A 27,668-nucleotide genomic window follows, 5' to 3' on the forward strand; every position below is an offset into this window, starting at 1 on the left:
AGGTGCAATAGTCAGAGGGAAGTAGGACTGGGTGGGTTACTCTTCAGAGGGTCAGTGTGGACTTATTGGGCCGAAGGGCCTGTTTCCACACTGGAGGGAATTTAATCTAATCTCAAAACTGTGTAACAGAAATCTGGGTTTTGTTCTTAATGTTCCCGGCACATGCCACGCACACAGTGGGAAATTGTGAACCTTCCACATTTTGATTTTCAAGTTGATAACTTCAGTGGATGAAAGAATGAGGCAGAATACTGTATGTTTTCCTGACGTAAACTCTGAGTCACTGAAACTGAATATCCTAGTTTCTGTTTTTCAGTAGGCTAATTCTACATTGCCTTTCTGATCTTGAGCAGCCATGCTTAGTGTCAGGGTGAAATGTTGATGGTTGGCATGTATATGAATGCTGGTCATCTGATATTATAGTAAAATTTGTTGTATCATTAATTCTTTAAAACTGACAATGCCCTGGATAGACAATGCAACAGAATTAACTGTAGATTTTCAGCTGATCCCATAATTGCTACATTATCATTAATAGCACTATTAATCACTACAACATGAATTGAGCTATTAAACACTCTCATGTAAAATTTTAATTGTTTTTGCTAAATTATTGTAGTAAGCCTTTTGTCCCTTTATTTTTTGCAGAACTCTATGAATCTTCCTCCTGATAAAGCGAGATTGCTGAGGCAGTACGATAATGAGAAGAAGTGGGAGCTCATTTGTGATCAGGTAAAACCAATTTAAAACACGCTTCATAGAATAAAGGGTACAGTGAAAGGGCGGGGATATGGGTAGCTTTAGCATTGAATATATGGAGTGAACTGATTGGCCTGTTTCATTGCTGATGTCTGAGTGGTTCTCAGTTCCGTGTCAAGCATCTGGGTTTGTTCTGTTTGTTTATTGTGACTGCCATGGATTTAAATACCTCACATGGGATAAATAATTTGTTTGCAATCCATTATGGTTTTTTGTTTAATAAATGGAATAATGTTGACAGTTGGCTGTTTTAAACAAAACGAAAGTGTACACACGCTGTAAAGCTCCTGTCACAGACGTTAGGATTATTGATGTAACTTCCACATTTTGCAAAGCCAAAGCTACGAAGTAAAAACAAATAGTCATGCCACTGGAAGGATGGGAACTGTACCTTCTCGTGATAACAAACAATAGAAAAACACATTGACACATGTTTTGTATTAACCAAAAACATGTCTGATTAATTGTCAGTGATAATGGGATCACCAAACAATTTTCCATACAATAATGTCTTCATTCGGTTTGATAATATTTTGTTTGAGTGAAAGAGAGCAGAATTCCAAAGAGTTCCTGGCAGCATTAACAGAAACCCCAGCCAGATCGTAGTGTTTACATGTCATATGTCTGCTCATGAGAACAACAATCCAACTTGGGAGATGTTGAAAAACAGGAGATCCTTCAAAATATTGCAGCCACATAGTTTTGGGAGTCTTCAGTTTTCCCAGCAGAGCTGGGGTAGTCACAGTTTGATAAGTTGCTGAGGTTTGTGGAGAATGAGAATCCAGTCAGGAACTGTGTCATAAGAACCTGACAAAGATATGGTGGAGATGGAGTCAGCTTGCTCACTTGTCTTGGCTCGTGGCTAAGATGCACATGGCAGTCACACTGAGTGTGGAGGTACCAACGGACTGAAATGCAGAACCTGCTGTACAAACATTAATGCAGAAGCAGTCTTTGCCATTGGATTTGCTGCAAAATTGATCATATCATTTATGGAAAGGAAAGTGGTGTATTCAGCTGAGTGTGGCATCAAGGAGCTCGAGCAAAACCTAAATTAATTAGAATTGGGGGCAAACTCTCTGCTGGTTGGAGTCCTGTACTGTTCTTCCTGCTGACACGACTGTGCAGCAATTCACAGGTCGAATCACATCATCAAGTTTGCAGATGACACAACATAGTGGGTCTCATCAGCAGGAATGACAGGTTAGCATACAGAGAGGAGATGCAGCGGCTAAGGGACTGGTGCAGAGCCTGTCTCTGAGTGCGGACAAAACAATTGTTGACTTCAGGAGGGCATGGAGTGACCACACTTCGCTGAACATCAATGGCTCCCCCCATGGAGATTGTGAAGAGCACCAAATTTTTTGACGTCTACCTGGCGGAGAATCTCACCCGGACCCTCAACATCAACTCCATAGATAGGAAAGCCCAGCAATGTCTCTACTTTCTGCCCAGACTCAGGAAAGCCCATCCCCCATCCCCCATCCTCACCGCATTCTATGGAGGGTTCATTGAGAGTACCCTGAAGTGCTGCATCACTGCCTGGTGCAGGAATTGCACCATTTGGAATTGTAAGACACTACATAGACAGTGAGGACAGCTGAGAAGATCATCGGATCTCTCTCCCCTCCATAACATACATTTACACCACACACTGTATCCGAAAGGCTAAGAACATTGTGGAACCCCACACACCCCTCACTCAAACTCTTCTCCCTCCTGCCATCTGGCAGAAGATAAGGGAGCATTTGGTCTCTCATAGCCAGACTGTGCAACAGTTTCTTCCCCCAAGCCATCAGGCTCCTTAACACAGTATGTTCGGACTCTTTACCATCTGAAATTCTTTGCGCAACTTCAAATTGCAGCTAGAACAATGTCTATTAATTATCATTCTTTTGTTACACTGTAATTTGTAGTGTTTTGCACTTCTTGTGCACTTTTATGCCACCCTGTGTATGATTGTCTAGTTTGAGCTGGCCATGTAGCACCTTGGTCCCATAGGAAGGCTGTACCGGTTGTATACAATAGAAATGACAAAATCTACTCTACCTCCAACAACCGTATCATCTCAACTCCAAGACGTCTCTGCAGGAGTTCGTCAGGGTAGTGTCCTATGCCCAACCATTTTCAGCTGTTTCATTAATGACCTTTCCTCCATCATCAGGTCAGTAGTGGGGATGATCATTGTGCAATCATCAATGTTCAGCACTATTTACGACTTCTCAGATAGTGAAGCTGTCTGCGTCCAAATGCAACAAGATCTAAAAAAAATCCAGGCTTGGGCTGACAAGTAGTAAGTAACATTTGTGCCACATAAATGGCTGGCAATGACCATCTCCAATAAGACACAATCTAGCCACTGTCCTTGTCATTTAGTCATGTTAGCATCACTGAATCTCACACTATCAACAACCTGGGGGTTGCCATTAACCAGAAACTGAACTGGACTTGCCATGTCAATACAGTAGCTACAAGAGCGGGTCAGCAACTGGGAATATTGCAGAGAATAACTCCCCACTTGGCTACCTTGTCCACCATCCACAAGGCAGAAGTCAGGACTCTGATGGAATACTCTCCACTTGCCTGGATGGGTACAACTCCACAACACTCAAGAAGCTTGACACCATCTAGGGCAAAGTAGCCCACTTAATTGGCACCACATTAACAAGGATCCACTCTGTCTATCAGTAGCAGTCTGTATTATCTACACAACATACTATAGAAATTCACCAATTCACTTGCATCTAGAAGGACAAGAGCAGTGGATATATAGGAAGCTCACCACCTGCAAGTTTCCCTCCAAGCCACTCACCAACCTTACTTGGAAATATATCACTGTTCCCTCACTGTCACTGGGTCAAATCCTGGAATTCCCTCTCTATGGGTATTGTGGGTCAACCCACAGTAGGTGGACTGCAGTGGTTCAAGAAGGCAGTTCACCGCCACCTTCTCAAGGGAACTAGGTATGGGCAATTAATGTTGCCCAGCCAGTGACACACATATCCTACAAGAGAAATAAAAGTCACCCTTAGGCTACTCAGCAAGTGTGTCTGCTGGAAGTTGAATACTCAGAGCCTGTCATGAGGGCCCAGTGTTCCACTGAACTTGAGTAAAGATTATTGAATCTTTTCCCAGACTAGACTCCGTTCATTCTGACACTATCTGCTTACGGTCTCAGCCACCTCCATCTGTCTGTTTGGTTTACAGGAAGGTCTTCTCCTCTGTAAAGAGGATCTACCTCCTCACATATTGGTCAGTGTGTGTAAAGCTCAGAGCAGCCCTGATTGCCAGCCCTCAGCTGCTCTTTGGGGAACCTGGTGTTTGCATTCATGAAGTTAAATAACAAGCTTAAGTCTAAGTTCAGCCTGCGCATTCTCTCTCAGTCCCACCCCCTTTACCACCCTTGTGGTTGTGAATCGGCCTCCAGCTAATTAACAACCTGAGAAAACAATATGCTGTAACATCTCCCTCCACCCCACAGGCAAGAGTGCAGTTGGGAACTGGAAATGATCCCATTGTCAGTTTCCCAAATGTGGTAGGAAATTATTGCCGGGATGTCACACTTAGTTGTACTAAACGAAAACAAAAAGTTTGGTGTTGACCTGGAGCCTGAAGTATCTGACTTCAGTGGTTGCAGACAGCTACAATTAGCTGGGTTTGCCTGTCTCTCGAAATGGTGAGCTGAGCTGGCTCAGCAACAAATTATCACAAGTGCACTACAGACCCAAGCGACTATGAGCCACAACGACTGATTGGTTGCATGATCTGTAACATTGCTACCAGATGCACCATTTGATCAGTTACTGCATTTCAACTTTGGTATCAAAATCTGTCGACAGTGGAGTCGGTCCTCACTTTTTTGTGGCATTCTCTGTTAACTCCCTACTTTTGTTTCTTCCTTCCCTGAAAACTGGTGTTCCAGAGTTTTTTTTTGCCCTTTAATACAGTATCTTAGTGGCTATTTATGTATCAAGATGATTCACTTTAATTAATTAATGATGAGAGAACCAAAGTCAAATCGGTCCCTGCAAAATATTGACACAAAAATACTTCCAGCAGTGGCTGTTAGATAAAATTTAGGAGCCAGTCCATTTCTGTTTCCCTACGTAGGCAGGTGTCATGTATCCCTGGTGTTGTGCACTGGAAATCGAGCCCCATGATTCCCAGATTTTGTCAAAACTATCTAAGGTAGTCATAGTAACCTGACTGATGAACTCTGGTTAGATTCCATAATATTAACCTTTTTTTTTACGAATCCCTATAGTGTGGAAAAAGCCCTTCGGCCCAACAAGTCTGCACCGACCCTCCAAAGAGTCTCCCACCCAAACCCATTAGTTGCTCTATGTTTACCCCGACTAATGCACCTAACCTACACATCCCTGAACACTATGGGCAATTTAGCGTGGCCAATTCACCTAACCTGCACATCTTTGGATTGTGGGAGGAAACCGGCGCACCTGGAAGAAACCCACGCAGACACAGGAGAACGTGCAAACTCCACACACACAATTGCCCGAAGCTGGAATCGAACCAGTGGCCCTGGTGCTGTGAAGGCAGCAGTGCGAACCATCAAGCCACAGTGCTGCTAGTTGTGAAGGCGACTTTGTTGTATAATTAACAAAAAACTAGCTGTTTAATACAAATAGTGTTTAATCAATGGTAGGTACGAAATATGAACTTCTAAAATAACTCCACAAATTAATCTCTCTTCTTCATTAAATGTGCCACCTTCACAAATAGGCAGAGACAAGACACGGAGATTAAGAGTGAAAAAAGAAATCAGGGAAACAATTGGATGGCACTGTTGTGGGCCACGGGATTCAATGAGTTGCTTTCTTTTTCTTCCTTTCAGTTCCAGTTTAGATCTTTGCTATTGGCACAGTCATTTGCACAACCGACCGTCTCTTTTATGAGAATTTGTCCTTTCACTGTCTTTGAGGCATTATATTCCTCCCGCAACAGGAGATTTCTGGATGAAGATGAGTAGAATGCAGTTAGCTGTGACAGGAGGATTTCTGGTACCACTGCTCAGCAGAGTGAGAGTTATTTTTGATGCAGGCGAGGGGATTCTTTGCTGCACTGCCCCCACGCAAGCCACGGTCACCTGGTCAGCCAACCAGAATGTTATTGTTAGCCAGTTTCCCTTCAGTTCAGAACTCACCGGCTCCATGGTGTCTGCTTCTGTTCTCACTCTTCCAGGAAAACACAACACTGTATATAGTTCACAATGTGTCCAGTAAACATGATCTGTAAAACTGCAGCTATCTCCTTGCTCTGTCTCCTTGGTTTAAAGATATTTTCGTCTTTTTTTAGTTTGTTGTATAAAACATAGGAAATAAAAAGATGTGGTCATTTCACTGAGGCTAATTGTGGAATGCATTTTGATACCTTAACTGAGTTGACAGTTGACAGCACAGACTGAGAATTAAACTTTGAACCTTCCTATTTTTTATGGCTAACCAAATTAATAGTAGGTAAAAACAATGACTGCGGATGCTGGAAACCAGATTCTGGATTAGTGGTCCTGGAAGAACACAGCAGTTCAGGCAGCATCCGAGGAGCAGTAAAATCGACGTTTCGGGCAAAAGCCCTTCATCAGGAACTTAATAGTAGACCTAATATTCAATGCTTAGTAAATTATGCTTCTACAAAATAAAATGAACTGATAATGTAGGCAGGAACTTATTTAATTGCAGACTTTAATGCAACAGCCATAACATTGAATTATTAGATTGGAGATCAGAGGGCCTAGATTTAAAGGCTAACTTTGGTATTTCATTTTGTACCTCTTGATAGAGGAGTTATGACAAATACATTTGTTGGTAGTATCTTTGGTGGTCTTTTCTGACATTATAAAAATGACCTGAAGGTCTTTACCTGGTTTAAAAGGCTATTTCCCTTTGGTACAATCTGACCTTCATAACAGTCAGGAAAAATGTTGACAAGGTTGCCCCACCCCTTTTCTTCAAAGGAACACCCTCCAGTTTTATTTTCCCTGCCAGTAGGAAAGTTTAAAGTGAGATTGGAGATAGGTCGCCCTCCTTCTTCCTCCACAATGAGTTATTCTACATGGAGAGGAAGTTCAAGGCTGAATCTCCAGATATATTAGTTGCTGTTGAATACAAAAGCTTTTTGATGGTGTGCTTCCCATTGCATTAACCCTTTCATCCTCCAGTATTGAACTATTCAATCTACTCAGGACCCACAATGCTGGAGTGGAAGAAAGTTGCTGTCAAATCTCAGGGTCTGTCTGTAAAGAAGAATAAGCTATAACTGTAAGAGATAGGAGTAGCTCATCTGGTGTGCTCCACCAATTCAATGAGACTATAGTTGAACTGATAATCTCCAACTCCACTTTGCTACCTTAACCCCATCACCTTCAATTTTCTTACTGATTAAAAATTTATCTATCTCATCCTTAAATATACTTAATGATCTAGCCTGTACAGCCCTCTGCAGTAAAGGATTCTACAGATTCATTGCATAAGAAGAAATTCCTCTTCATCTCTGTCTTAAATGGGCGACCCCTCATTTTGAGATTCTGCTCTCTGGTCCGAGACTCTCCCACAAGGGGAAATCACCTCTTTGCATTTACTTAAGAATTTTATATATTTCAGTAAGGTTTCCTATATTAAACTACAAATGAGTACAAACCAACCGACTTGACCTGTCCTCAGGAAGATCCCTCCCCCCCATGTTCTTGTCAGCCTCGTGAACTTTCTCTGGACTACCTCAAGAGTCAATATATGAGAATCACAGTCTTGATTGCATTGAACCTGGCATAGGGCCTTCAGTACCTCAAGCCTGTCTGACATTTCTTTCATGGCTGCATAGTACCTTTACTTAATTTACCTATCTTCCTCCATATCCTTTGTTATCCCTATCCAACAAAACCTATTAATATCAACAATAAAAAGTTTAATTGACCCAACAAATGTGGAATTACAAGGAGCACAGTTCCATATTTCCACCACTTTTTGTGCAGAAAAGAAGTTATGATGTAACACCAAAAAGGCCAAGCTCTAACTTTAGCATAAAACTGAGAAGTGCGAATGCTGAAAATCTGAAACTAAAACAGAAATTGCTGGAAAAACCTAGTATGTTTGGTAGCATCTGCAGAGAGAACTGTACTTTGTGTCCACAGCTGTTGCCAGACCTGCTGAGTTTCTCTGGCATTTTCTGTTCTTGTTTCTAATTTTAGCATTGCTTATTTTATTCTCCATTTCCCATGAGAAGAAATAACATCTTCATAGTTACCCTTGTAGCCACAAGCAAAGGTTGAGGAAGCTCTGGATGTGCTGTACTCCACCACTAACACCCTGGAGACCGAACACCCTGAGGCCCTGTTTATTGTAACTGGCGACTTCAATTAAGCCAGTCTAAGGAAGGTGTTGCCCAAGTACCACCAGAACATTACCTGCCCCACCAGGGGCTCGAACATTTTAGACCACTACTACACCACTGTGAAAGATGCCTACCACTCCATCCCACCCCCCTTCACTTCGGGAGGTCCAACCACAATGCCGTGTTTCTTCTTCAGGCTTACAGGCTAAAGCTCAAACAGGAGACCCCCTCGCGGGTACAGGTCCAGTGTTGGTTGGAGGAGGCAGAGGATCAACTCCGGTGCTGTCTGGAATCGGCTGATCCGGGCCAAGTTCAAACAGTCCGCAGGTATCTTGGACGAGTACGCCACCACCATCACAGACTTTATCAGCAAGTATGTGGAGGACTGTATACCGAGGAAGACCATCTGGGTGTTCCCCAACAGGAAACCCTGGATGAATTGGGATAAACTGAACTTGCTAAAAACCCAGGTGTGAGGCTCAGGAATATAAGGAATCCAAGTATGACCTTTGCATAACCATTAAGACAACCAAGGACCAATACCAATCCAAACTAGAGACCCAGACAGACACCCGGCTACTATGGCAGGGACTGAATGACATCACAGGTTCTAAAAAGAGAGGGTGCAAGATAGCAGACGATGAAACATCTCTCCTAGATCATCTCAATGCCTTTTATGCTCGCTTTGAACAGAATTTCGGCGGAGAGGTAACAGCTATTCCAACAAGTCCTGACCAACCTATCCCAACAGTAACTGCATCAGAGGTCAGATCAGGTATCCTTAATGTGAATCCAAGGAAAGCGATGGGACCAGATGGAGTTACCAGGCTGTGCACTCAGAGCATGCGCAGATCAACTGGCAGAGTCGTCTTGGACATCTTCAACCTCTCCCTGCAGCAGGCCACTGTCCCTGCCTGTTTCAAGAGGGACAACAGCATCCCTGTGCCTAAGAAGGCTTATGCAGCATATCTCAATGACTGCTACCCAGTGGCCCTAACTTCGGTGGTAATGCAGTGCTTTGAAAGGCTGGTCATGGCATTAATCAACTCCAGCCTCCCCACTACTCTTGATCCACTCCAATTTTCATATCGGATCAACATTTCCACGTCAGATGCCATATCACTTGCCCTTCACTCCTCCCTAGAGCATCTTGATACCAAGAACAGCTACGTAAGAATCCTACTCAATGACTACAGTTCAGCCCTCAACACTATTATCCCCTCGAGACTGATTGATTGATTGATTGATTATTAGACGTAGTGATCTCTGACTAAGCCCCACTCTCTGCGGGGATCCTTCGTTTCCTGACCCACAGGCTTCAATTAGTGAAGATTGGGGACAATATTTCATCCTCACTAACACTCAACACTGGAGCCCCCTAGGGGTGCGTACTCAGCCCCTAACTTACTCACTATATACCCGTGACTGTGTTGCTAAATGCCAGACTAATGCCATTTACAAGTTTGCTGACGACGCCACCATAGTCTGTCGAATCTCAGATGGCGACAAAACAGACTACAGAGAACAACGTAGTTCTCACTGCCGGCAAAATCAAGGAACTCATTATTGACTTTTGGCGGGATGTTACTCATGCCTCCCTACACATTAACAGCACAGAGGTGGAATGAGTGGACAGTGTCAAGCTCCTGGGAGTGATCATCCACAACAGGCTTTCTTGGATTCTTCATGTGGACGTGCTGGTTACAAAGGCTCACCAACGTCCCTTCTTCCTCAGGCAGCCAAGGAAATTTGGCATGACGGCGAATACCCTTGCCAATTTTTATAGGTGCACCATCAAGAGCATTCTATCTGGATGTATCATTACCTGGTATGGCAACTGTACCATTCAAGATCGGAGACGGTTACAGAGAGTGGTGAACTCATCCCGGACAATCACAAAGGCCAATCTCCCATCTAGAGAATCCATCTACCAGGCCCGCTGTCAAGGAAAGGCTGCCAGCATTCTCAAAGCTCCATTCCACCTCCAGCCACCCCCAACCCCGGCAATGTTGTTTTACAACTTCTGCCATCGAGCTGAAGGTACAGAAGCCTGAACACACGCACCAGCCGGTTTTGAAACAGTTTCTACCCTACTGTTGTTAGAAACTGAATGGACTCTCAAACTCTTAATATTCGCCTGTACCTGTGTTTTTGTTTTTGCTGCGGTTTACCTATTATTTACTTATCTATGCTACTTAACTCTGTGATCTGCCTGTATTGCTCGCAAGACAAAGCTTCTCACTATGCCTAGGTACACATGACAATAAATTCAATTCAACCCTACCAAACATATTTAGCATTTTAAATTTGTTTATTAGGTAACCACCTAGCCTTCTAAATCTAAGTGAATACAAATCCTATTTATGGATACTATGTAATAATTTAAGTCATGGCATTATTCTGATCGGTCTGCACTGTATCCATTCCAGGGCAAACATGTCTTTCCTGATCCAGGGAATTTGTTCAGGAGGGTTCTTCAGATGATCTCATGGTTCCCTAAATCCAGCTCCACTAACCATAGTTTTGTCCAGTTTATGGACTGTTTTCCCAGACAGTGGGGATAGGTTTGGAGGCAAAATTAGATGAAACTTAGAGAATATAGTGTTGATCTGGCTCCTCTGATGCCACCATCTAATAATCTTGCCTGACAGCAGTAGGGTCAGTTGAGTGTCAGTTGGGGGTAGATTACTGCACAGCCATAATCTTCCCAAAAATGGCTAGAGAACTGCCACTGAGGCCAGTGCTCAGTGTTGGGAAGCGGTGTGGTCTCTTTTAATTCCCTTTGAGCTGTGGATGCTTGCAGGTCACATCTGTAGCCAGAGCCCTTGATACAGAGGGATACTCTTTCTTGCTGATGCTGCTGAGATTGTTGAGTGTTCTGACCTTTTACTGTGCAGTTTACATCATTTTGCCAATTTGATTCCTTGTTTATTTATAATCTCTCTGCTGATCAGTTTTTGTTCTTCATTTTACATTTTCAAAATTTTCTTACAATCATTGTTTTCAGTAGTTCAATTCATACAGTAATTTATTGCTGTAAACAAGTGGTGTTCTTATCCTGTACTTGTTACACAGTTCTTTTGAACATTCAAATATATATTGCACTTTAATATATTTCACCAAAAATGAATCCAGTTTTCTGTTGTCTTAATTAGGATAGACTGTCTTGAATATTTTGTCTACTTAACCATTAGCTCAGTTGGCTGAATGGCTGGTTTGCAGTGCAAAGAGATGTCAGTAGTGTGGGTTCAATCCGTGCACTGGCTGAGATTACCATGAAAGTCTATCCTTTTCAACCTGTCCCCTAACCTCAGGTGTAGTGACCCTCAGGTTAAGCCACCACCAGTTGTCTCTTTCTAATGAGAGAGCAGCTAATCATAAGAGCAATAAAGTAGATTTTCAGCCTGCTGCCTCGGCATTTGCTGGTTTTGCAGATCGATTGCCCATTTTAAAAATTGCCCAATTTTCATTTCATGTCCAGACAGCAAGTTGAGAAATCTACCCAGTATTTCTAAATTGCATTTCAAACTAATGAACAATTGAAGCATTCTGAAGTGAAGAGTGATCTGTAAATGCGTACCATTGCACCATTCCATTCATTGATGTTGTTTAAAATAATTGCTCATATTCTTTGCAAAATAGCAGTATGCATAATAAAACCAGGAATACCCTATAGAATATAAATATATTTCATGGACTGTTAATGATTCTATAGCAGAACTTATTCTATTTTGTGTGTAATAATGCCATTGATACAATTTTTAGACATTTTTCACTCAGACTGCAAACAGAAGCAACTAATCAAATATGAAGCATAAGTCCTTGGAATTGTTTAAAAAGTAAATGTTAAATGATTTTACATTGCATTAAATATTAATTTATTTGGTCTCATTTGGAGCTGATGAGCTATAACTGTTACAGTTGCAGAAGTAGAAGGTACATTTTGCCTTCATCAAACGCGAGCAATATTCCCACATTGTTGCAATCAACACATTCCACAAATTAGCATGGAGGACTGGGAGTACTAACAGCAGACAAAACACTTGAAGAGATATCAATCTTAATCTTGTGAACTACACATTTGTCTTTGTTTGGCGTTCTTGTTATGACTCTAAAATAGATAAAAGTGCCCAAGTTACGAGGTGGTTAAAATGTCAACAGCTGGTTTGGTTAGGATTTTGATTTCTCAGGGGTCTCTACTGCACTTATCTTTTTTTACAGTAGCCATAGCTTTACAAAGGCATTGGGATTGATGTGAATTATCAATTCCGACTGGATTTTATCAAAGATGGGTAATGTTGCTATTGGGAGAAATTTTATGTTTTATTGAGATAATTGAATAAGTACTGATTTTCACACTTTTCATCTCATAATATGGCTGACTTCATAAAAGACTTCCATTCCATATATGTACAAGTCATCAGGGATCATTGGTACAATGTCTTATAAGTCTGTGCCCTGGGAGCTGTCAGAAGAACTCCCATGTTCCTTCTTTGACTTAAGAGCCAAATGCCTTACAATAGTGGTGGAGAAGGCCTTGCAGGATACCCCTGATGGAGTGTGCTGCATAATCCTTACTTGCTGTTCCCTGCACAACTTGAGCAGGCAAGGAGGGATGGGATAAAAGGGCTGGAAGAATGGCAGCAGTCTTCTGAGGAGAAAAATTTGGAAAAGCATCACCCTCAATGCTGTGACATGGAACATAAAAAGCTAGGCTGGATTTAGTTGACACCTGCTTCCATTAACTCTAGCTTTGGCAGCATCTGTAGAGGAAAGAAAACGAAGTAAATGCTTTGAGTTGGATATGACTTTGAGTCATATTGGACTCAATGTTAACTCCATTTCTCTTAATTACTCCAGCATTTTCTGTGTGTTTCATATTTTCAGTATCTGCGGTATTTTATTTTTATTCCCGAAAAATAATGAGCTGGTTCTAATGATCATTCATTAGTAAGTTTGTTGTTGCTTGAAATTCAAGCAGCCCCTGTTTATGCCCAGAGGCAAATGTAGCTATTTTTTCTTCTGTTTTTCCCTTTTCTTGTTGTTCAAAAAAAAGTTAAAGGCACCAGTTATTGTTTTCAACTATGTTTGACTTTCTAAACATGTGATGCTCCCACACTTAATAATGGCAAGATATTATGGTGCACTGGGCGTTTGGGAAAGAATGATCCACCCTCTGACAGTGCCCTAACATGGTTTGGTACTAAGGACAGGTCGCCTATGGAGCTTGAGTCTTCTAGCTGCAGTTAAAGTGACAGTCAATCAGGCAGGTATTTAGTACATTTGCAAATGTTGAACTATTTCCAGTAAATGGTCGCCAGTGACACTTAAGTGCCCTCAGAAGTCATTCTTTCTCATTTCCTTGCTGTGTCTTGTATTTGAAAGGTGCTCATGGCTATCAACAATTGACTGTGTACAGTGTTTCTTTTAAATGTGGTGTCAGCTGGTGAATGCAGAATAGCACAAGGGTGGTGCTATGCATATACAATCAGGTGGAGAATTGTGGTTAGTTACCTCGGAGAAAAACCCTTCATGAGCCTCCAAAAATTGACACTTCACACAGTTTTGATTATAAACCAGCCTGAAATTCTTGATGTAGGGAAAAATGGTCGGGTTTTCACCTAACATTTTGACAGCAAGACAAGAATCTTGCCAATAAGTGGTGAGTGGTCTGTTTGAGTGCATCAGCCTCATTGTTACCTAGTCTCCTTTTGCTTGCATACAGTTTGCTGTTTTACCAGGTAGTACAGCGAAACTAGACAGCGACAATACCTAACATGAAAGTCTGAGTAGGTACTTGGCAGCTCCAGCTCGCTGCATGCTCCTCTGGACCTCCATTCCTCACAGTGTTCTGCAACATCTCAGGGCATGCTCCCTGGACAGTGACCATCTGTACCCTTTGTCCATTGAAGTCTGCATTAGACATGCACCAGAGTCACCATATCATCGTGGTGCATCTCCAATTAGGATAAAGTTTACCACTTCAGTAATGCACTGTTAGAGGTCTGGTCACTTCTCATTTAAGGACTGTTATTCCAAGTTGGTCAGCGGCATGCCGTGGTCAGTCCTGGAGGTCGGTCACTGGAAGTCAAGAGGGTGGTTTTCGGGGACGCTGGTGTGGCTGACACTTTGGGGTAGTCAAATGTGCAAATTGGAGTCAGCATTCTGGTCAAGAGTTGTAACAGGGTGCAACTCGGCATATAAGGGTGTGGTAGACAATAGTGCGTTAGAGGCATGTGTTATTGTTGGAGGAAGTGTCATTGACAGCCACAGCCACCTTAGTTTCAATGGGATGACAGAATGTATCATGATGTATACAAACTAATCTGTAGGCCCAGAGCTTGGAAGGGTAATTTGAGGAGGTAAAGACTTAAATGAATGAATGAATGAAGAAACTCGGAACTGATGGGGTCAACAAGGAGTGTAAGGAAGAAAGGAATGTAATGGTGTCGGATGTTACCTGGATGTCACCTGTGAAGCACAGCCAGTGTTGCCTTTCATCCTCATCCCATTTGCAATAAGGAATGGCTGCCACTACACAGAGTATGAGCTTTTTTCTGTCTAAGGACACAGACTCCACTTGTAAGCAACGTGAGGCCATTCAAGGGGCAGTTTGATTAATCAGCACTTTCACGATATAGATTTGTTATCTGTAATCATCAAATTCAGCAGGTACAATGCATGCAGTGACTTAACTATGTGGAATACAAATCATGGCCAAAATCAATCCTGACCATATCATTGATCATTGTGGGTGGAATCCTAAAAGGGTCTGAGTGATGTGGGCTATGGCAAGACATGTTGCAGAATAAGCTAAGAAATGCAGCGAGTCCTACCTCAAAATCAAGATATCTCACTCCACCTTTTCCACTTCTCACATGCCATATGGCAACATTCTCTCTAGATTGTGGTGAGTTGCCAGTTGATGGAGAGCAGCACTTGTTAAGCTCCTTGTTTACGGCCCAACTCCCTTCATTAATATTCAGGTTCTGATCTTGCCAAACTCTCCCAACAAACTAAACATTGGGAAAACTGGATACGGAGATCAGAATAGGTACTTGGCAGATTCTACTGACAGCTTGCTTGAAAGGAAACTGGGCGTCGACATTTCAGGCCACTCTATGTGGGCACTGGCCCCACGCACTCTCATTCACAGACATTGGCATCCGATACTCAGTAGCTACAAGGAAGCCTGTAGTCCATCTGGTCCACTCACAATGTTTCTGCATTACAGCACTGCACCACTGCACCTTAGCTGCACTAGCAGCTATCATTGTAACGCTGCAGCAAGATGGTATGCACTCGGGGATATGCACCCAGCTCATGGACTGGGCCAATCTGCATGTCCGATGTCTGTTAGGCTCTGCGAGACTGAGTTTTAGGAGGCCAATCTGGATGCTCATATTGTTCCTGCCTTGTATTGCCTTGCCCTTCTGTGCTTTTCCCCCTCAGGCAGAGATACCAGGCTGCCGTTACTGCTGTCTTGACATCCCATTCAGCGCAGTCAGAACGCTTGTTGCAATTCCTCGGTAGACCCTGGTAAAGGGGTTAGCCTTCTCTCGAGGGATTCCAGCACAGTAAGTCAAGGAGAGCCTACAATATTAGTCCAAACTTTGTTCAGGGTGGTCAGATACAGGATCTTCACCTAATAAGGGGTGAGGAGCTGAATGACAATACTGTTTTAATGCCTTCTGCTCTATTGTATGCTGCTTTCCTCCTGGAAGGAGAGAGGCAGGTTTACTTTCAAAGGTTGACTGAGGCAGATGTTTGCAAGTAAAGGGACAACTGGAAAATGGAAGCCTTCAAAAATGGGATAACGTGAGTCCAGAGACAGTATATTCCTGTCAGTGTGAAGGACAAGGCTGGTAGGTCTAGGGAATGCTGGATGACTAGAGAAATTGTGAGGTTTTGATCAAAAATAAGAAGGAAACATATCAGCTATAGACAGCAGAGATCAAGTGAATCCACAGAAGAGTATAAAGGCAGTACGAGTATACTTGAGGGAGATGAGGAGGAAAAAAAGGGGACATGAGATAGCTCTGGCAAATAGGGTGAAGAAGAATCCAAAGGTATTCTACAAGTACATTTAAGGATAAAAGGGTAACTAGGGAGAGAATAGGGCCCCTCAAAGATCAGCAAGGCCATGTACGTGTGGAACTGCAGAAGATGGGGGAAGATATTAAACTTGTATTTTGCATCAGTGTTTACTGTGGAGAATGATATGGAAGATGTAGAATGTGAGGAAGTAAATAGTGACACCTTGAAAAATGTCTATATTACAGAGGAGGAGTTGCTAGACGTCTTAAACACATTAAGGTAGATAAATCTCAGGGACCTGATCAGGTATTCCCAAGAACTCTGTGGGAAGCTGGGGAAGTGATTGCTGGGCCTCTTGCTGAGATATTTGTATCATTAATAGCCTGGGGTGAGGGGCAGGAGGACTGGAGGTTGGCTAACGTGGTACCACTGTTTAAGAAAGGTAGTAAGGACAAGCCAGGGAACTATAGACCGATGAGCCTGACGTCATTGGTGGGCACATTGTCGGAGGGAATCCTGAGGGAGAGAATTTACATGTATTTGGAAAGGCAGGAAGAGATTAGGGATAGTCAGCATGACTTTCTGCATGGGAAATCATATTTCACTAACTTGATTGAGTTTTTTGAAGAAGTAACAAAGAGGATTGATGAGGGCAGATCGGTGGATGTGATCTATATGGACTTCAGTAAAGCTTTTGACGCGGTTCTTCATGGTAGACTGGTTAGCAAGGTTAGATCACATAGAATACAGGGAGAACTAGCTACAGAACTGACTCGAAGGTAGAAGGCAGAGGGTGGTGGTGGGGGTTGCTGTTCAGACTGGAGGCCTGTGACCAATGGTTTGCCACAAGGATCGATGCTGAGTCCTCTACTTTTCATTATTTATGTGAGTGGGTTGGATGTGAACAGAGGAGCTATGGTTAGTAAATATGCAGATGACACCAAACATGGAGGTGTAGTAGACAGTGAAGAAGCTTCCCTCCAAGTACAACGGGATCTTGATCAGATGGGCCAATGGGCTGAGTGGTGGCAGATGGAGTTTAATTTAGATAAATGTGAGGTGCTGCATTTTGGAAAAGCAAAACAGGGCAGGACTTATACGCTTAATGGTGAGGTCCAGGGGAGTGTTGCTGAACAAAGAGACCTTGGAGGGTTCCTTCATAGTTCCTTACAAGTGGCTTTGCAGGTAGAGAGGATAGTGAAGGTGGTGTTTGGTATGCTTTCCTTTATTGGTCAGCGCATTGAGTATAGAAGTTGGGTTGTCACATTGCAGCTGTACAGGGCATTGTTTAGGTCATGTCTGGAATGCTGTGTGCAATTCTGGTCTGCCTGCTACAGGAAGGGTGTTGTGAATGTTGAAGGAGTTCAGGAAAGGTTTACAAGGATGTTGCCAGGGTTGGAGGAATTGAGCTATAGGATGGGACTGTTTTCCCTGGAGCTTCAAAGGCTGAGGGGTGACCTTTTATAGAAGTTAACAAAATCATGAGTGGAATGCATGAGGGTAAATAGACAAAATCTTTTCCCCAGGGTGGGGGGTGGAGTCCAAAACTAGAGGGCATAGGTTTAAGGCAAGGGGGGAAAGATTTAAGAGATTTAAAGGACAACATTTTCACACAGGTGGTCCATGTATGGAATGAGCTGTCAGAGGAAGTGGTGGAGGCTAGTGTAATTACAGCATCTGGATGGGTATATGAATAGGAAGGGTTTAGAGCGATATGGGCAAATGCTGGCAAGTGGGACTACATCAGTTTAGGATAACTGGTTGGCCTGGACGAGTTGGATGAAAAGGCCTGTTTCTGAGTTGTGTATTGCTATGACTCTATTACAGGAATGAAAGCAAGTGGCGCAGCTATTACTGTTGGTACAGCTGGGGAAGTGTCCCATGTGAGTGATTAGGCAGCACAGAAGGCATGCGGGGTTAAGTGGTGTTGGGGTTGGGATTGGGATGAGTCAGACTGAGTGAGAAAAATAATGCAGGCATTAGAGCATGAGCATTGGTGGGAGGTGGGTACAGTAACTGTATAATTAACTTAAATATTTCTAAATATCTATGGATTTAATTTATCATTAGTGGAGAAATTTGACAGTCCACAAATTTAACACTTAATTTTCAGTGCCAGAATAGTGCTTCAGAAGTATTCCTGATCTAATGTGCCATTTAAAATGAATCTCAATTTTTTCAAGGCTATTAATAGTGAAGCTAATAATATGAAATGGCTAAATCCATATTAGTTCAAGTGATTTTGCATCAATTCCATTTGCAAGAATTTTTCTGTACATTTTGGATGGAGTGAGGAATCTCTCTCAGCAACCAGAGCTTACATTGTGTAACTGTGCAATTGTAAATCCCATAATGGGGTGGCACGATGGCTCAGTGGTTAGCACTGCTGCCTCACAACACCAGGGTCCCAGGTTCGATTCCAGCCTTGGGTGACTGTCTGTGTGGAGTTTGTACGTTCTCCCCGTGTCTGCGTGGGTTTCCTCCGGGTGCTCCGGTTTCCTCCCACAGTCCAAAGACCTGCAGGTCAGGTGAATTGGTCATGCTAAATTGCCCGTAGTGTTAGGTGCCGAGTCAAAGGGACCTTTGACTAGGAGGGTCGGTGTGGACTTGTTGAGCCGAAGGGCCTGTTTCCACACTGTAGAAAATCTAATAAAGAAATTTAATAATTTCATCAAGTAATGATGGCAAATGTTATTCTTCCAATAAAATATTGCTCTTCACATTTGTCTATGAAAAACTCTATTTCTGTTTAAACGCTGGTGTTGTAATTCTCTGTTTTGATCCACTGTCAGTAGGCTTCTCATTGGTCACTACATTTCTGAACTCTTTTCAGCTGCAATTTGTGAAGTTGTGCCCTGTCTGCCAGAGTTCTAGTCATTAATATATAGCAAAACAGTCACCCTAATATTGACCATTAGGGGACTTGCGTTCAGCCTGAAGAGCAGTTCTCCAGTATTCCTCTCTGCTTTCTTTCTCTTAGCAAATTTTGTATTCGTGCTTTTAATCCAATGAGCTTTGATGGTGCTTACACGTTTATGATGTGGTATTTCAGCAAACACTTTTTGAAGTCCGTATGTACAAAAAAACACTGAACTATCTTGTTACCTTCTCTAATTTCAAGTACCTTCTCTGTATCTTTTGCTATTCTATCTTTATCACTGCTACTTCCCTTTTTTTTGCTACTTTTGCAGCATATTTTTTCTGTATTCTAGCAAATGTGAAGTACATCAGTCATGTCATCTTCCTCTTAAAAATGTTCTTTTAGCACTGTAATCAGCTTCACCATTCCTTTGCCTCCTCTTTTGCTGTTTACATATTTACAAAATACTTACGGTTTCTGTTTGATAGCAGCTGTTAATTTATACTCCTATTCTGTCCTGGTCCCTATTTATCCCTTTTTGGATCTCCTCTGCATTTTCTACGTGAGCTTTGGTACTCAACAGAACTATGAACTTGAATTATTCATTTGCCCTCTGCTGACTGAGGATTCGGAGTGGACCATTTAGGACAGGTGAGGAGACATTTCTTCACCCAAAGATGGTGAGAGCCTGTGGAATTCATGACTACAGGAAGTATTTATAGAAGCATAGAGATGTACAGCACAGAAACAGACCCTTCAGTCCAACTGTCTATGCTGACCAAATATCCTAAACTAATCTGGACCCATTTGCCCCAAATCCCTGTAAACCCTTCCTACTCGTATACCCACCCAAATGCCTTTTACATGTTGTAATTGTACCAGCCTCCACCACTTCCTTTGGTAGCACATTCCATACACTCACCACCCTCTGTGTGAAAATGTTGCCCATTGGGTCCCTTTTAAATTTTTCCCCTCAGACCCTAAACCTTTGCCCTCTTGTTCTGGACTCTGCTACCCCTTGGAAAATACCTTATCTATTCAACTTATGCATGCCCCTCATGATTTGATAAACCTCAATAAGGTCACCCCTCAACCTTCAATGCTCCAGGGAAAACAGCCCCAGCTTATTCAACTTCTCCCTATAGCTCAAACTGTCCAACGCTGGCAACATCCTTATAAATGTTTTCTGAACCCTTTCAAATTTCACAACTTCCTTCCAATAGGAGGGAGACCAGAATTGCACAGAATATTCCAAAAGTGGTCTAACAAATGTCCTGTATAGCCGCAACATGATATCCCAACTCCTATACTCAATGCTCTGACCAATAAAGGAAAGCATACCAAATGCTGCCTTCACCATCCCATTTACTTATGACTCCACTTTCAAGAAGCTATGAAGCTGTGCTGCAAGGTCTCTTTGTTCAGAAACACTCCCCAGGATCTTATCATTAAGTGTATAAGTCCTGTCCTGATTTGGCTTTCCAAAATGCAGCACCTCACATTTATCTAAATTAAACTTTGTGCTATTCCTTCGCCCATTGGTCCATCTGATATAGATCCCGTTATACTCTGAGGTTACCCTTTTCGCTGTCTATTACACTTCCGATATTGGTGTCATCTGCAAACTCACTAACTTTACCTCCTATGTTCACATCCAAATCATTTATGTAAATGACAAAAAGCAATGGGCCCAGCACTGAACCTTGTGGCACACCACTAGTCACAGGCCTCCAGGCTAAAAGGCAACTCTCCACCACCATCCTGTCTCCTACATTCGAGCTAGTTCTGTATCCCAATGGCTAGTTCTCCCTGTATTCCATGTGATCTAACCTTGCTAACCAGTGTACCATGAGAACCCTTGGTGAACATTGATGCCAAAACATTGAATGTTTTCAAGAAGCAGCTAGATATAGCACTTGGGGTGAATAGGTTCAAAGATTATGGAGAGAAAACAGGATTAAGCTATTGAGTTGGCTGCTCAGCCATGATAGTGCTGAATGGAGCATGCTCGAAGGGTTGAATGGCCTCCTCCTGCTCCTATCTTCTATGTCCTTGTTTCCAGGGCACTTTAGCTGACTCTTCATGCGAATGTGATAATCAGTACATAATACATTGTTATTATTCAATATAAATATTTAATTAATACGAACATGGAAAGTGTTACATATTGATTTAAACCAACATATGATCATATTAGTGATTTTCTCACGTTAACATGGCATCGTAGTCCATCATCATGATCCATCTGGAAACTTTAATTTGCTATTTTAGGACTTTGAACATTGGCTGATATACTTCCCAGGATTTTCACCTCCCTAAAAGTCGTTGGGAATGTCAAGGGAAGGACAGATAATTGGGTGAGTTGGTACCGGGGTGTGTCAGCTCCCCCCACCCCCACCATGGCCTTGCAGGAATTAAGTTCTGTCAACCTTCCCAACCTGCTGCCAATTAAGATATTTAAGTGGTCAATTAATGACCACTGGCAGACTGACATAATTGTGGCAGAGGGTAATGTCTCGCACTTAAAGGCATCTAATTGGGCAATAAAAGGGAAAATCCCAGCCACAGCTTTTCAGCTGCAAGTGTCGTGCTTAGTTATCTAATTCCAGGGGCTTGCTATATGTTGTAGAGGTGTGAGTTTCAAACCGAATGCAATAATGAAAAATATTAGAGTCAGAAGGTTAAGTTTTACAATTGCTTCCCGTAATTCGCTCATTCTAAACTGGCACAATTGGTACATAGTAAGTAACTTAAAAAGCCTTAAGAAAATAATGACCTACTACATACCATGATACACATAGGCGACTATAAAAAGAAGTGCATTAAAGAAGGACGAAAAGGGTAAAAAGAGGTTGATAGTGTTGATGTTTAGAATTTGCATTCAGACTGAGAAAGTGACATCTGTGATGACAATTTTTCACTTTTACCGACCATTGTCTGCATTTTGATGACTGGTTTGTTCCGTCAAATGCCGGATGATAACGTTAAGAAAATAACAAAGGATAACCATGCAGTGTACTCCTTTTGCAGAATCTGTGTCATGAATTAATCTGGACATGTACGCAGCATCCATTCATTAACACATGCTTCTAGGATGGGAAGGTAAATTTGGATGATTTTCAGAATTTAAACAGACTGAGTGCTGGATGGACCTCACTTGGTGATTGGTGTCCTGTAAATAGCTAAACTGAACAGACCCCAAAACACCAGATTCAATCCTCAGAGTTTATGCTGGGTTGACAGGAATGATTGTGTTTACAATTAACTACACTGGTTTTGGTTTGGAGAGAACTCAGTGATTTGTGCTTCCAATTACTTACATATTCTCCTCCCTCTTCTGGAAATTAGTGAGCAAAGCAGAATTTGACAAGATTGTGGTAATCATAATAATAGCCTGTTGACCTTGGCAATTGAAACTTCAGACTGTGTCCATGAAAATGTACACCAGCAAGGATAAACAATTTAAAGAAAGCAGTTACAAGATTGGCTGGTACCATCCAACGCTTGAACTCTTTGTGAAAGATGTTTTGAGTGTGCTCTAGTTTATATTTTACATTGACATCATAGAGATATTGTTTGTTCTGGTGTTTTGTTCGCTTTGAAGCCAGAACTTGGAAGCACAACTGTTCCCTAACTAATAGATGCATAACCATGAGAAAATATTGCTTCCTAAGAGAGAAAATCAAGCCAGAGCTTGAGAAATGGAAGTATCGGCTTGATAGATTGGATTTTGGTACTTTTTAATGTCTTTTGCATTGATCTTAGTTATAGGAAGCCATTTTAGATTTGAATAGGAGACTGAGTAGTTGTAAGCATTTAGTGCCTTAAACACACAGTCAATTATTCAAATTTAGTGGTTTCAAATTTCAAGTGGTCACATTAAACAAACTAATGTGCAAATATTTCTGTCACTTTAGGAAAGATTTCAAGTGAAAAATCCTCCACATACATACATTCTGAAATTGAAAGGTTATCTTGATCCAGCTGTAACCAGAAAGGTAAGGAATGCTTCTAAAAGCTGGAGTTACTCTATTATAATTATTAGTTGATTTGTATTTCTTGATGAGTTCACATTCAATTGTTTTAACTTAGTAAGGTAATTGTTTCTTTCAAGTCCATGATGTTATCATGCAATAAATGCAATAAAGATTTTGGTCTGAAGCTTCCTGGTGTCTGTTACCTAGTTGATTTCTTCTAACTAATTACCACTATTTGTTATGACTGTGGCTTTGAAGTACTGGAGGAAAATAACTTAACTAAGATTTTAGATAACATTGTATTGATGTTGACACACATTACATACTCCATATTTACACAGAGCAGCTGAATTCCATCTGGCTGTTTTTCTATTTGTTCATGGGATGTAAGTGTCACTGGCTAGGTCACCATTTATTGTCTATCCAACAACATCATTGGGTCTAGAATCGCATGTAGGATGGCTGATTTCCTTCCGTAAAAGATATGACTGAACCAGATGGATTTTTACCATGTTAAAAATCACAACAGCAGGTTATAGTCCAACACGTTTAATTGGAAGCACTAGCTTTTGGAGCACTGCTCCTTCATCAGGTGAAGCATGAACCAGATAGTTTCATGAAACTATCGTGGTATTCGAACAGATGAAAGACTCAACAAACAATCAAGGTATTTTTCAATATATAATTCCAGTTACATCACACTGTAAATTTCTGCTATAAATTCTGTGTCTTACAATTGTGTCCTCCACAACCACCTGATGAAGGAGCAGCGCTCCGAAAGCTAGTGCTTCCAATTAAACCTGTTGGACTATAACCTGCTGTTGTGATTTTTAACTTTGTATACCCCAGTCCAACACCGGTATCTCCAAATCACGATTTTTACCATGATCGGGTATGGTTTTGTGTTTGGCACTGGGCTAATTCCAGAATTTTACTGAATTTTAATTTCACCCTCTTCCCCCATACCTCAGTGTCCTCAAGCACCGGGGTTCTTGATTGCTGGTCCACTGATCTTACCACTACACCAGCACCTCCCTTGTGGGTAAAGAAGGAAGTGACAATACTGATTTTGATGTGGACCAAAAGGCTGTTTGTGAAACTGAGAAATGTCAATTTTCTTTTTGAGAGGAAAATGGCCTTTCATAATAATGATTCAAATTAGTTGGAAATGCAATAACTCTGAAACTAGACACATATAGCAACCACTTTGCACATGCATTTACCTGACCATAGATATAAGTAATACTCTTAAGACTTTTTTTTGTTTCCAAAGCCAGCCAGCACCATGGTGGAAGGGTTACAACTACCATCCATAGTCAAAATCCTAGCTTTAATTGCAGTATTAGATTAGATTACATTACAGTATGGAAACAGGCCCTTCGGCCCAACAAGTCCACACCGACCCGCCGAAGCGCAACCCACCCATACCCCTACATTTACCCCTATACCTAACACTACGGGCAATTTAGCATGGCTAATTCACCTGACCTGCACATCTTTGGACTGTGGGAGGAAACCGGAGCACCCGGAGGAAACCCACGCAGACACTGGGAGAATGTGCAAACTCCACACAGTCAGTCGCCTGAGGTGGGAATTGAACCCGGGTCTCTGGCGCTGTGAGGCAGCAGTGCTAACCACTGTGCCACCGTGCCGCCCACAAGATTTATTGGATGATTTTCAAAGGCACAATGAATACTGGAGAACCTCCATGTAAATAGTCTTTTTTTCCCACACACTCCAGCTAGAGAAAGCATATGAAAACAATAAAGCTGGAATTAGCAATGTGCTGTGAGATTGTGATTTTTGAAGTGGGAGAGTACAAGATTGTGATCTCTCATGCAAAACTCTCAAAGACTACAAGAGATTTAATAACCTGATTTTGTGGGATGGTCTTGGTACATCAGCTCCTGCAACTTTATTTTCCCACTAGAAACATGGTAAAAGTAATCTCAGTTTGTATATATTTAAAAGTTAGCGATTGCATCATTGATTGTGATTACTATGCAATGGACTCTGAAACGTTTACTACATAAAATCAAAAATTTAATGCACGTCCAGAAATTATGAAGTTTGTTAAATAATTTTTGTGCATATCCCCTTTCAGCATCAGAACATTGAAAGAAATGCTCTGCTTATTTTTCTGAAGTCATAGTCATACAGCATAGAAACAGACCCTTCTGGTCCAACCAGTCCATGACAACCATGTTCTGAAACTAAATTAGTCCCACCTGCCTGTGTTTGGCCCATATCCCTCCAAACCTTTCTTATTCATGTCCTTATCCAAATGTCTTTTAAATGTTGTAACTGTACCTGCAGCCACCATTTCCTCTGGAAGTTCATTCCAGACACTAACCATTCTTAGTGTTTTTGTTAAAAAAGGTTGTCACACATGTTTGTAAAAGCTTTTTAGAAACTTTCTCCTCTCACCTTAAAAATATGCACCTAGTTTTGAATACCCCCCCCCCCTCCCACCTTAGGGAAAAGACCTTTCCTATTCACCTTATCTAATGCATTCATGAATTTACAATCCTAAGTGAGGTCACCTCTCAGCCTCCTATGTTCCAGTGAAACAAGCCGAAACAGTCAGTTCCATGTTCTAAAAATATTCTGTTTGATCAGCCAAGATGTTCTTGCATTTTGTGTGGATTTTATCAGCCTCTATATTTTTGTATCATTAGCTGATTGCAGAACTGCACTAAGCAATTTCTTCCAGCTTGAATAATCCTGGCTTTGTATTCTTTTGGTTTTGAATGTGCCTTAATTTCAACACAACACTGATGCATGACGCCACCTTATAAGTCAGTCAGACAGGAATAAGACAGAGCATAAAAGGAAGTGTGACCTTACTTCCTATTTTGGATGAGTTTCATAGAACATAGAACAGTCCAGCACAGTACAGGCCCTTTGGCTATCGATGTTGTGCTGACCTTTTTATCCTACTGTCAGATCAAACTAACCTATACACCCTTCATTTTACTATCACCCATATGCCAGTCCAAGAGTCACTTAAATGTCCCTAATGTATATGACTCTACTATCACTGCCGACAGCGCATTCCATGCACCCACCATTCTCTGTGTAAAGAACCTACCTCTGACATCGCTGTTAAACCTTCCTTCATTCATTTTAAAATTACGCCCCCTCATGATAGCCATCTCCACCCTGGGAAAATGACTCTGGCTGGCCACTCTATCTATGCCTCTCGTCATCTTGACTTGATAGAGGTGTACACCTCCCATCCTTCTTCACTCCAATGAAAATAGCCCTAGCTCCCTCAACCTTTTTTCATAAGACATGACCTCCTGGTAAAATTCCTCTTCACCCTCTCTAAATCTTCCACATCCTTCCTATAAGCAGGCAACTAGAACTGAACACCATATTCCAACTGTGGTCTACCCAGGGTTTTATAGTGCTGTAGCATAACCTCATAAAGTCAATGCTCCACTATTGAAAGTAAACGCATCATATGCCTTCTTAACAACTCTATCAACTTGGTGGAAACTTTGAGGGATCTATGGACGTGGACCCCCAAGGTCCTTCTGTTTCTCTACACTGCCATGAATCCTGTCTTTAATCCAGTAAATTGTGTTCAAATTCGACTTTCCAAAATGAACAACTTCATACTTTCCCAGGTTGACCTCCATCTGCCACTTCTTAGCCCAGCTCTCTATCCTGTCAATGTCCCGTAGCAACCTACAGTAGTGCTCCACACTATCCACACCTCCACCAACCTTTGTGTCATCGGCAAACTTACTAACCACCCTTCATGTTATGGTTTTACTGCCAGAGTAAATGCCATTGCTTGGTACTTGGAGAAATTCATGAAAAAGCACGGGCATTGTGGACTTTAACACTTTCATCAAATAATAAAAAATAAATTCTACAAAATTCAATTGACTTTTTTTAAGAACAGGGTATGAATTGGTAGCACTTGCAGAAGCATACTGTCTGCTGGATTACAATACATGCTCAAGTGAGGTTGCTTTAAAGTGTTCTTGTCTTGCTATGTACAGCCTGAATCGATAACTATAAGTATGAAACAACATATGGGAATGTTGAGGTCGACAAAATTGCTTCGGCTTTGTAAGGAATTTGCCATGCCTTTTGCAGCTAAGTGCTTTATATATGGAAATCATATGCCATCAGGAGAATTTGCGAGATGGTACCTCTCAAAAGTCAAAATGACTATATAAGTTTGCTGTTAGTTGTATGCAAAGTACTTTCTGATGTGTAGTGTAACGTGGTTGATCATATTTTTGTTCTGTGGAGATTAAAATAGTGTTTTTACACATAATCCTAAAGTAGAACAGACGTTTTGTTACATTTTCAAAATCAACTGTCATTAAAGTACTTTTCTCTCATTATATTGTATTTCATGTTTCAGTAGAAATGTCCTATTGTTTTGATAATCAGAAATGAATGCATTTGTTGGTCATTTGAAATCCGTTTTTTGATACTAAGTCGGGATCGAATGGACATTGAACATAGGGTCATAGAGATGTACAGCATGGAAACAGACCCTTCGGTCCAACCCGTCCATGCCAACCAGATATCCCAACCCAATCTAGTCCCACCTGCCAGCATCCGGCCCATATCCTTCCAAACCCTTCCTATTCATATACCCATCCAAATGCCTCTTAAATGTTGCAATTGTACCAACCTCCACCACTTCCTCTGGCAGCTCATTCCAT

The 27,668-nt window shown here is 41.7% G+C and overlaps 1 protein-coding gene across 12 annotated transcripts in view; it reads left to right on the forward strand.

Annotated features, from left to right (window-relative positions):
* Nucleotides 1-27,668, forward strand: part of LOC122551601 (formin-like protein 2) — a 263,974-nt gene that overhangs the window by 153,112 nt on the left and 83,194 nt on the right. For all 12 annotated transcript variants that reach the window (XR_006312144.1, XR_006312146.1, XR_006312145.1 and 9 more), the window contains exons 2-3: nucleotides 649-732; nucleotides 22,918-22,998. Coding sequence is in view for 9 of the 12 variants with exons in the window: in XM_043693754.1 (XP_043549689.1) it covers nucleotides 649-732; nucleotides 22,918-22,998 (165 nt within the window). In the remaining 3 variants the exon portion in view is untranslated. The remainder of the gene's footprint in view (nucleotides 1-648; nucleotides 733-22,917; nucleotides 22,999-27,668) is intronic.

Source organism: Chiloscyllium plagiosum, chromosome 7 (assembly GCF_004010195.1).
Source record: "Chiloscyllium plagiosum isolate BGI_BamShark_2017 chromosome 7, ASM401019v2, whole genome shotgun sequence".
Taxonomy (NCBI): Eukaryota; Metazoa; Chordata; class Chondrichthyes; order Orectolobiformes; family Hemiscylliidae; genus Chiloscyllium; species Chiloscyllium plagiosum.